The sequence below is a fragment of the Athene noctua genome, chromosome 1 (genome assembly GCF_965140245.1).
Source record: "Athene noctua chromosome 1, bAthNoc1.hap1.1, whole genome shotgun sequence".
NCBI lineage: Eukaryota > Metazoa > Chordata > Aves > Strigiformes > Strigidae > Athene > Athene noctua.
The window spans coordinates 6,934,608-6,946,424 of NC_134037.1; the positions used below are offsets into that span (position 1 = coordinate 6,934,608).

The 11,817-nt window shown below is 45.0% G+C and overlaps 1 protein-coding gene across 1 annotated transcript; it reads right to left on the reverse strand.

The window, feature by feature from the left end:
* Positions 1-4,407: 4,407 nt before the first annotated feature.
* LOC141967645 (opsin-5-like) lies at positions 4,408-9,728 on the reverse strand. The gene is made up of 4 exons (XM_074921635.1): positions 9,656-9,728; positions 6,492-6,785; positions 5,572-5,903; positions 4,408-4,755 (listed from the first exon to the last, which is right to left on the reverse strand). The coding sequence occupies exons 1-4, from the start codon at positions 9,726-9,728 to the stop codon at positions 4,408-4,410; spliced, it is 1,047 nt and encodes a 348-aa protein (XP_074777736.1).
* Between the last annotated feature and the right edge of the window lie 2,089 nt (positions 9,729-11,817).

The window sequence follows — 11,817 nt, forward strand, 5'->3', positions numbered from 1 at the left end:
GGCCTTTAAAGCTTGAAGGAGGGCCCTTTAAAGCTCTAGACTGCCACTGACTAAGACACATTGATTTTCTCTTGGCATGTCAAGGTTGGAAAACAAAATGGTGAATCCAGGGGAAGAATGCGTTTCCCATCCAGTGCAGAGTGTTTGTATTAAGACCCTTAAGGAAAAAATACTCAAGTGAACAGACTGTCGGTTCACTGCCTAAGTGGAGATTCCTTGTGGGATGACAAGCCAAGATGGAACATGCTTTACCCGTACGTTCTCTGCTGCTGGAGCAGCATGGCAGTGAACGTAGCACTGGCTGACAAGTTGCTGTCAGGTTGTCAGACCTCACTGATAAGGGTGGGTGGTGACCAGCTGAAATCACAGGTGCTGCACACCCCCTCCCCATCAACCTGGCTGCTTTGAAACTGTGATGCTGCACAGGCTGGTGAGGATTCGGGTTAGTGCCCCATCAAGTAGGTACTCTGCAAATACACCGAAACATTTGGTTTCAACATGAGTATTTTTGGCATAATGCAGGACAAAATGATAACTATAAACTGTGGGACTAGGCACTCAGCTCTTTCCAATAGGGATGAGCCAAGTAGCAGCAGGTTACTGCACGGCTAAGTGATTTCCCTTAGGAAGTTCCAAAACAGTAGATATTTTTTTATTTGTAAGGCAGTTTCTGTTTTGCAAAGATGTGAGGAATACAGGTAGGACAAAGGGCTGGAGATGTGGAGATCCTTATTTACAGATTGGAATTGACTTACTGCAATGCGTTGTCTTTCATGAAACAAGCTCTGAAAAAACAAGAACTTTAGCGTAGCACTGAGCCCCAGGCCAGTGCCCTGACTGTGAAACAAACCTTCCACTTGATTTTCAATTGTAAATTAACTTCCCCGGTATGGCAGATGGATCCTACAGAGGTCAGTTTTCTATAAGGGAGTGGCAACCCCTTTTTCATTCTTGGTGTTTCACAGCCATCAGGATTGGTGCTTTTGCACTTTTATTAAGCTGCCCATCGAACAATTGGTGCTTTACAGTGATGAGCAGCAAAACTGTCTCTATTATGTGGACAAGAGAAGGACCCAAGACAGTGTTTAAAAAGTGATTTCCCCAAAGTTGCACAGTACTACTGGCAAAATAATGGGGTGGAACCTGCAGTGTTAGCCTCATGCTCCAACTGCCACAACGATGATTTCCCTCAGAGAATTGATCTTTGTTTCGAAGTGAGTCACATTTAATGTTACAGATGGGAAAACTGACACTTAACAGAAGTGATCTGGTCCTGTAAGTTATTCCTGTGCTTGGATAGAGACTGCCTAGAAGGTTTTTCAAAGTAAGGCACTGAATTCCCATTTATTTTAATGCAACTCAGAGTGCTAGTTGTGTTATTTAACTTCACGTACCATCTGATCGGGGAACTCCATTTATCCTCAATGGAAAGAAAGGAACTGAAGGTGGTTCCCTCAGGTGTGCATGTCTGCACTGAAAACTTCCACACTTTGGTGAGGTAACTCCGAGTATGTGAGCGGGGTTAGATGCAGTTGGAGTTTTTACCTTAAATATTTGTTTGTATCGGGGTGACAGCGCTGGTGACTGCAGACATAAGATGCCCAGATTCACACCTGAGGTAAGTGCTTGCATACTGCTTCAGTGTCTTAGAAGACCACTTAGTTGACAACATAGTGCAAAGCTGGGTAGGAAGTACCATGAAATTATATAATTTGACCATAAATTAACTTCATGAAACTTAAGAAAAAACAACTAGTCTGCTGATGTTAATGCTATACTTGTTTTCCTCGTTCTTTGGTCAAGGGCAGCCTTGCTTTTTAAATTTTCTGTATATAACATAAAACCATCTAAAATTCAGCCTCTACTGGGGAAGTTTTGATTTGCTTCTCACTGAGTCTAAAAAACAAAAAAGAGATTTGAGCCATGTTTGATACACAAACACCTGGACTTTGATTTTTAAAAATGAAATGCATAAACAGGTAATAAATCAGGCTATTAAAGCATTATACTTGAACATTAACAATATACAGATCCTTTGGTTTTACAGAGATTTTATCTGTATTATAGAATGACATAATTTTCATATTACATAGACTTTAGAGCATTTACAAGTGGATATGGGCCTGTTCTGCCCTCAACTTTTCACAGAGGAAGCTCACATTAATTACCCCACGTTATTAACGTGCATCTCACTGTTCCATTCACAAATCTTCAATTAGCAGATGGGAATATATATTTTGCTATTTATTCTGAACATCAAGCAGCTGAGCAAGTGAAAGCAAAAACTCTTAAGGTGGAAGATGATTATTAAAATACAGTTTTCCTATCAGGTTAGTTTTTAAAGCTGAAAAAAAAGCTGACAGTTGACATTTACCCTAACGAGTCCCTTTCCAGCATGTTCACATTTTCTCCACCTGCTGACACACTCCTCTGACCCCTCTTGTTTGACACTGTTGTCCCTTTTGCACTTCCCTCTGCCATCTCCTTGCACTCCCCACACACACTTGTGTAACACTCTCCTGCCTCTCCTCTTCCCAAATATTTTCCTTGAGGTTTCACATGCTCCCCTCTCAGTTACTCATGTTTTCTGCTGCCCCCCACGTTCCTTTTCCCTTGTCCCATTTTTTTCCTGTGCCAGGGGCTGTCGGAGGTGACGGTTTCCCAGAGGATGCTTCACCTCTTCATATTTGGGAGAGAAGACTGAGCGGCCTCATTCCATATGGACCATCTGTGAGTGACAACCTAGGACAAGATAATGTCGCCCTGGAGGCCAACTTAATTTAGGAATTTTTCACAACTTTTTACAAATAGACCTAGTTTAATCTAGTGGAATATTTATGAGAGTTGGTGACACTGCCAGGAGCAGGAGTTCAGGGGAAAGCAAGATCCTTAAAGTTTCCTAACCCCTGACTGACTTAGTAATTAATTTGTGCCTTAGTGTGTTACAGCTCACATCTCATTTTGTTTGTTCTTCTGTAATCCACACTCCACAGTAATGGAAATTCTCATAGCCACAAAAGTGTTTAAGCTTATCTTTTAATCCTGTTCTTGGCCTTTGCTGTAGCTTATCAAATGAAACTAATTATTAGGGTTTGAGTGTGACAGAAGTTTTCAAGAACTCAAAAGTCCATCTAGTAGTGTATTAGATTGTTGTTTAAAATCTGTGCCAAATCTGTGATTTAACTCTTCTTGTCTTCACTGAACTAATGCAAAGATGGATGTGGTCAGCTGAGCAAGCAGGGGAAGCGAGAACTGCTGCACCTCTAAGGCTGTATTTAGTACAACATTTCAAGCCCTAAAGATAACTTTAAAATCACAAACAGTGAGTCAGAGAGAGAGATTTAAACTGTAGGAGCTCATCATTTCCACCTCTGAATCTCTTTTGTTGAAACTGGCTCACAGGATGATGCTATGGTTGTATGCTATAAACACAACCAGCAAACTCTGCTCTTGGTGTCAGATGCGACAGTGCTCCAGCCAGCGGGGAACTGAGGGTCTCAGGAGCTCCCACTGAAGCGATGAGAGCTAGGAATGCATCTGCAGGATTACTCCAGGGCAGGTTACCCCGGGGATGTCTTTTGGCACACTGTACCGAGTGCTCCTCCAGAAAACAAATGCTCCAACAGCTTTCATGGTTGAAGAGCCGTTATACCTCAGCAAGCCACAGCCTAAGCGCACAGTTCCTTTTGCTAAGCGATTCCTTCACTTGTCCTTGTGCTATTTCTGGTACACAGAAGGCATCTGTCACTGACTGCCACATTCCCACCCCACCTCTCCAGACTAAGGCTGCTCGACTCCTTTTCGAGCTTGTGTTTGAGGAGTTGGAACTCCACCTCTGACAGAGCAAGGAACTGTAGATCTCTATAAGACATTTTGATAGCAGCCACTTTATCATATTTTCCTGGCATTCCATATTTCTTGCTACCCATATGGTTTTCTGTCTGTGCTGCTGGAAGGCTACACCCTCAGCTGCATTTATTTGGTAACGCTTTGTGTTCAACCTATGGTTTTCTTTGATGGCTGTTTTAATGGTAGAGGCAAGACTGTGCAGATAGATTGCATTAAAAAGTCAAAAGTATAAGAAAAAAAAAAATCCTCTTTTAATTATAACTATTTCCCTGAAAATAAGTTTAGTTCACATGTTTAGTAAACTAACGTTTTAAATGTTTAAACATGTTTTATTTAGTACATAAATCTATTTCCTCTAAAGTGGAAATTCTGGAAAAAAAATAGCATTTTTGTTGTGTAGCTTAAAGACAATATTGGAGAGTTGCTTAAAAATATATACTTAAACCTCTGTATTTGACGTAAGATATGCCGTGACAACCCCACGTGCTGCAGTCCTACTCATTTGGACCCCTGAGCGAGCCCAAGTTTCGACCTGTGTTGTGAAACCATCGCTGCATTTCAACGAGTTGCAGCTCCCTGGTTCTCCACCTTTGCAGCAGAAGAGGGACGTGCATTGTCCCTCCCGCTCCACATCATCGACACAGGATTTTCAGCGGAGTTGTTGGTGCTGAAGAAAGGAACTCGCCAGCCACAGCAACACTGCAATTGTTTAATTTCACGACGGAAAGTTTTGCTGAAGATGTAGTAAATAAAAGGGTTATACGCTGTTGAAGATTTGGCAAACAGACAGGGCAGCAGTGTAACAACGGGCTGTAGGGAATCACTGGAGTTAAATATGGACCAGAAGCTGGCTGCTGCATACGGTGTCCAGGAGCTCAGGAACCCCACAGAGATGAGCACAGCCATCTGAAAGGGAAACAGGGCTTCAGTTCTCAGCTTCACTGACAGGGTCTGATACTTGGGCACGTGGTGTGTGTGGGGAAAATCACACCTCAGGCAGCTGAGATACCTGAAACTGTATGTTTGCTGCGGTCTGACAGGAGCACAGGTAACACTGGACAGTGCCTGTATGCTTTTGTTCCCACCTACCACATCTACAATGGGTTTCTTATGAGTCCATTGTTTTCATCTTCTTCCCTGACTCTGGCTGCAATATGTCATGGGAGACACAGCCCAGCCAGATAGTTTAGCCTTTCAATAGACTGGTCTCTGGAGAGCTTGGGTCAATTCTGATTTTCCACAAGAAATAAGCAACTAAAGTGCATATCTGAAAAAAAAAAGTTATATTAAAAATTCCCATTTCTATCCAGAATTTCTGTGTAGCTCTCACTCAGAATAGCCACTCAGTCAATTAAAAATACCTAGGATGACAGAACAAGACCTCCACCCCAGCTACAACATGAAAGGATTCAACAACTATTCCAGTATGACTGGAAATCTATTATGTCCATTAAGTTCTTGGATGCAACTGCCTAAAAATTTAACAAGCTGCATTGTACCTATAATATATTATCCTGATCAAGCTACTGAAATGACAAGGATTCTAGAAGCCCTCTGCTCCTCTGAGGAGTGCAGAGCATGGGTGAGACTGGAACCATATCTTCCTCTTTGGTCATTACCAAACAAAGCAAAGAAGGGTCTTCATGAGCCATGCATGAGCAGAACCAGTTCTCTGCAAGCTCCTGATTACTCCAGACTCTTCCCATCACTGGGATAACTCACCAATGTCAGCTTCTTCTCCAGTTTAGCTGCATTAGGGATCCTGTCAACATTCTGGATCTCTTGGTATGCTTTATGAACCTTCCAGGCAATTCCCAAGTAACAGGTAACGATGGTCAGTGCAGGCAGGACTGTGCACAGGAGGAACATGCTCAGGATGAATGAAAAGCCGTTGGAAGAGTTGTGGAACTTGCTCCAGGCGATTGTACAAGAGATGCCAAATGGCTCAGGGCCATAGTAGCCCCAGCCTACCAAGGGCAGAACGGCCCAGAGCAAGGAGTAGAGCCAGATGAAGGTAATCAAGATGCGAACAGTGTTCTTGGTGATTTTGTTACCTGCAGAAAAGAGAAAGACCAACCATATACTGATCTCACCTCAGTCATAACTTTTCAAACAGAAGGGTGGTGGCTACAAATATACCCGGGATTCTGCTGCTGAAGTTCCTTAACCTTTGGTCTTCTTGAGAAACATAACAGAGTGTCCATGGATTAGGTGACACCTGAGTGCAGCCTCAGTGCTATTCTAAAGTTTAGTAGGTCAGGGAGCTTTACAGGATCAAGTTGAGCCCAACTGTACCATGTTCCCAGCCCCGGAATTCCAGGAGAATATTCCTTCCTCTCAAATTCCAGTATGTCTGCTTGCACACAAATAGGAAGACAAGACAGTCTTGTCTAGCGAACATTTGGGTTCTCCACTCTCAAGTAGTTTCACTTAGTGTTGCTGAGAAGTGAGAAACCTCATTGTTTAATACAGAATTTAATCAGGTCCTTCTAGGAACATTAGGGCTTGATGTTGGACTTAAAATTGAGGCTTACTCCTACAACTAGTGAACTGATACTCCATGCCATATTCCACAAAGTATTTCTCTGAACGTAATAGCCCAAATGCACCACTACAAGGTTACCAGAAACGTAATTACTTACTGTCAGATTTGGATGAATTGGTGACAAGAAATCGAATCACGGCCATGGCACACAGGGTCATCATGCTGCAGACACCAAAAAGAAAACCCATCAGGGCATAATATATGCAGGACGCATCTCCTCCCAGCCAAGCGTGGTTCCAGGCGGATGCAATGGCCAGCGGATACATGCTGATTGCCATTCCAATATCTGCTACTGCCAAGTTGACTGTAAGCAGCTCTGGTGACTTCAGGAGGGAAGAGCGTTTCACAGCTGTAGCAAGGACAACTGAATTGCCAAGGATTGTCAGGATGGCTGAAAGAGAAGAATCAGCACAGACAATAATACCTCATAGTTTACACACCTGTGAAACCTGTTGACTATACAAATGATGTGAAAAATGCCAGTCATTGGCCTGGAACTGAAGTCTGGAAGACAGGACAGACCGGGAGACCAGCCAGAATTCAGCACCTGCCTGGCTAACAGAGCACCACCACGTCCCGGTGGTTGAAAACACGCCGGTGTGTACCTGCTGTGCCCTGCTATGAAGCCGTGCTCCTCAGCTCACGGCGCGGGAACTCGGTCTCCTAGACAGCAGGTAGGACATGCCACCTGGATGGCATTCCTGAGAGCTGCCCCACTGCTCGGCATCCCCACCACAGCATCCACTGTTTTGCTTCAGCCAGCTCTTGGATTTCAATTCCTGCCTCCCTGCAAGGATTTCCCAGTCAGGCTGTGTTTCCATTATGGACCTGTTAGAGCAAAGAGTGCTTCAGATTTCTGTTCACAGCCTCCTGTAGTGCTGGCCAGCCTTACCGACTGGGGGAGATTTTGTCATATGAATAGTAGACCATATCTTGCCCCTTCACATCACCACACTATAGCTCTTCACTTCCATGTCACACTCCGCTCCCCAGGCACTATATCCCACCTGTTCCCCCGTGGCTCCTACCTCATGCGAACAGCCCACACCCGTTCACTCCATCCTTACATTATCCTGCACAACACACTATCAAATAAAATGGGCCTATTCACTTTCTTTTTTCCCTGGTAACATCCTCACTTACTTCTCCTTCCTACTGAAGAACTCCAGCTGTGCTGCCTGCTTGTCCCCGCCTCTCATCTGGTGCCCTCGGCTTCCCAAACCCTTCCCTCTCTGCAATGTATCTTCCACTGGAGCCCCAGCACAAGCCTCCTGGGCTCTGAGCTGCCTCAGTAGTCCACATGGGCTGGCTGGGCAGCTCAGGGCTCTCTCTAGTCAAGTGGTTCAGAATCACTCTGTGCCACAGTTCAGACACCCGCACTGTTCTGGTGGTCTCTGAGTGCAGTCAGACAGACCATAGAAACTGTTTAGCCAGAAGCGTGCAGCAGGCTGGAGATTGCTCTGCAAAAGGACCCATCGGACACATGTTATTCAGCTATGCCATAGGGCTTCAAAGCATTCATGACAACAGTGTCAACAGTCCAAGTAGCAAACAACTAGAGGAAATTATTTCCTCTTTTTTTTTCAAGAGAACATTGTGCTGGAGCTACACTTTGATCAAAGGTTTTCCTGAGAAGGTGCCCTCTAAAGTCAGAAATTAAATAGAGAAACAGAAAAAGACTCTGTCATGTTCCCTTGTCACTATTATTGCAGAAAGGCTGCATTTGCTCACAGATGCCACATAATAAAGTGCCCACGGAGGAATTAATAAAGGCATATGCAACAAAATGGAATAAATACATTGGCATAAATCCAAGAATGGGCAGAGATCCCAAGACAAAGCTTAGACAGCACAGAGGTACAAATCTGAGAGCCCACATCCCTCTTTCATTCCCTTTCTAACCACACACATTCACTTGGCACCTCTGAATATGCTTGAAGAGTTCCCTGCTCTTAGTTGTACATCTGCACACCCAGAGATGCCCACGGTGGCTTGGCACGGGGCCGCTTGCTGACAGATGGCAACCTGTGGCGTGGTGAGGAGAGCACTCTCCTGCCAAACAACAGCCACAGGTTGGGACATCCTCAGGCTTCAGGGGGAAAACGAACCCAGTTCACTTTCTTCTGTGAGAGCTGTAACTACTACACAAAAGGTAGGAAGTAGCTCTTAGTCTTAGCGTCGGGGGCAGACATCCAGGCCCACCCTCTTTTTTATTTTGACAGATATTATTCCCCTCCATTCCGCTGCCTATGAGGCTGCTGGATGGCACAGGACAAATCTGTGAGATGCATCCATGTACTTAACTTTTGTATGAGAAAACAGCTGGTATCCTGACTTGTATTAAAAGAAAAACCCTTCGTTGTTTTCCCGATAGTGATTTTTCTCACCCTGAGCTCTAGTCTCTGCTGTCAGCACAACTGAGGGAGCAGTGCAGGGAAAAGTGTGCGGGAACAGGGGTGAGGTGTGAAATGCTGAAGTCCAGCATTGCTGCTGAGAGGCTCTGTATTAAAACACATAAAAATATACGCTTGTCTTCCTTTTTCAAATGATCTGAAGGGAAGAAGATACTCGCATCTTAGCAAAATTTAGTTGGACTGCATGCCTAAACCAGTTCTGCTCCTCTCCAAATCTACACCAATAGTAAACAAATCACCTGGGTACATGCAACAAACAGACAAGGCAGAAAAAGCTTAGCTAAAGCCATGCTGGAGCAGACTGGTAGATATGCCCACTTGTATTTCACTGTAAATCTGCCTTCAGCGGGGCAAACAGGCCATTATAAAATCCAGAAATGCTATTTGGAAACCCTGTGCTATTTTATAGCAGTTTATCCTACCAAGACACAGCTGCTCCTTATGCATAATGAACATCCCCCCCCCCCCCCCGAGGGTCAGATCAGAGTTGCTCTCCCCTATCAGTCCCATGAAACAGGCTGCCTCATCTCTCAGTTTGCAGGGCTGAGATGCCGGGAGAAGTGGCAGACAACTTATTTTAAACACTTGTGATGCCTCAGAGGCAAACTTATGCTGGCAAGCCTTCAGCATTGAAACAAAAGACTGTAAATCTGAGAGCGGAGATTAATCCTGGCATCCAACCAACTCAAAGGCGATAAGCAGGAACCTGAGTGGAAACAGATAATTCTATCATTTCCCTCCAGCTTCCTCTGGAGCTGCCGGTGCTGACCACAGCACTGACAGGGCAGCCCCGCTGTGTCCGCTCCTAGGCTTGAAGCAAACAGGCAGGTTTGAAGGCAGAACTCACCTATGATCAGAAGAAAGACCCCAGCTCCGTAATCCACAACCGGGTGGAGTTTGGAAATGTATTGCTCCTCCATCATCCCTTGTGGAAGTGGGTGAAGGTTTTAAATCAAAGGTGAAGTGACTGTAGGGGCAAATAGACTCTTCCTCACGGTTTGCCGGCTGCAGATGTGAGGTGGGCAGTTGGGTGCTGTCAGTGTGAAGGGACCCTTCTGTTTTCTCCTCTCCCCCTCCCTCTTGTGTGGCAGGGGAGAAGCCTGGAGTGAGGGAAAGGCTCCCTCCCTGGGGAGAGGGAGTGAAAGCTAGGCAGAGCCACTGCCAGAGTGATCCCGCCTGCCTGCCTGCCTGGCAGAGCATCTCTCCACCCACCCCCTCCTCTCATACCACCCTGCTCCTTGGCTTGTCAAGAAACTTCACAACGCAAATCCCCTCAAACTGCCATTGCCGAGCAAAACTAATTCAACCATCAGCATGGGAAATAAATCCAGGCTGAGAGATCAGGCAGGGGAAGGAAGGTCGGCAGTTTTGTTTTCCAGCTTTATAGCTGAGTATGGGAAATACGAGGTGTTGAAGTATTAGAGGAAAACTGTCTGCTGAAGGGGTTCAGAAGGGCCAAAGTCACACCACTGAAGGCAGGACTTTCAGACCTGCTCCAGGGCAGAACTGGAGGATGCTCAGTCCGGTGTGCACAGCTGCAGAGCACCGCAGCAGAACCAACTTCTGAGTTCACTCGAGTAACACTTCAGTGTTTTTACCTGGCAGGCAACCAGAGCAATGCCTTACATCCAAGTTTACCTTCTCCTTGTAATACTCAAGCCTTAAAATCATCATAATGCTCTCTCAGTCTTAATGCTAAGTTTTGGTCCAGGCTCCAGGTAAGTGCTACAGGTTTATCTATCAATCTACATATGCAGGTCTTGGTTTTGATGCACGCACTTAACAGCTCTGTAGTTGCAGTGTCATTAACTTGACTTTTAGCCTGGGCAACACCCACCCAGCACGCTGAAGACTTGACCTATTCTAAATTACTTAATTCCAGTACCTGGATGTGCTAAGCTGCATTAGCATCATTCTCCGCTTGGCCTATTCTACTCTGTTCAGACATAGGGAATTGTAAAATCCCCAAGAACATGTGGGCATCTCATGTGCAATCTAGATGGAATTTAGGTGCTTAAGTATAGAAGGAACAGCCTAAATTCTGAAATCCTTAGGGATCTGAGAGACTAAAAGCTTTGAGTTTCACCATAAAGCGAAACCGGCCGCCTCAGCTTTGCTGCGTGTCTCTGGGCTTGTTCCCCACGGAAGCTGTCTGGGATTTACACACCAGGGATCCCTGCGCTGAAGACTTCGAGGAATAATTCAGCAACAAAGTACATGCAACACAAGACATATAGCACAAGGCTCAGTAGTACTCACAGTCTTCTCAGGGCACCTTTGTCCTAAAAGCTTAGCCCTCCTCTGTGAAATGGAGAAATCAGTTCCCTCCTCTGGTTTCAGGGGCTTGAATATATTTTTTTCCTGTAAAAGCATTTTATTCTGCAGGTTACAGAGATGCTTTGGGATAAGGAAAATGGCAAAACAGAGAGAAGCTTTCCTCTGCACTTGAAGCTGGATTACTCCACACCTAAATCACAAGATTAGAGGGATAAAAAACAACTGGTATCTGACTCTCTAGTGCGGTGCTGAAGGGAGCTCTTGCCCCAGAAGTTGTTAATATATTTTGCAATGAACAGCTATGACATAGAAAAAAAATCTGCAGGGGTAATGGTGGTTCAGTATTGGCCACTAGCTACAGCTTCAAAATGTGAACTAATGTCACAGAGATGCTGCTCAGGGTATAGTTATTACTTCAAATAAACAAAATCCCTGTATCTGGGACCATGGCCCCACATCAGGATTCCCCACTGTCAGCATGCTGGGTGTTATGAATTTTGTTCTTAGTAAATCTGCCTCCACCACCGAACAGAGAACTTGGGTATGAAATTCAGCACTAATTCTGCTGTCACAGACACAAACCTTATTTTTAAGCGAGACTGAGCACTACTGAGAGTTAGGTGGCTTCATTAGCCTACAGCAATGCTCTAGTTCACAAGTCCTGATGTCAGGAGCTAAATGGAGGCAAGATATAGCAGAGGAGAGCAGAGAGGGAATGTCTATTTTTCCATC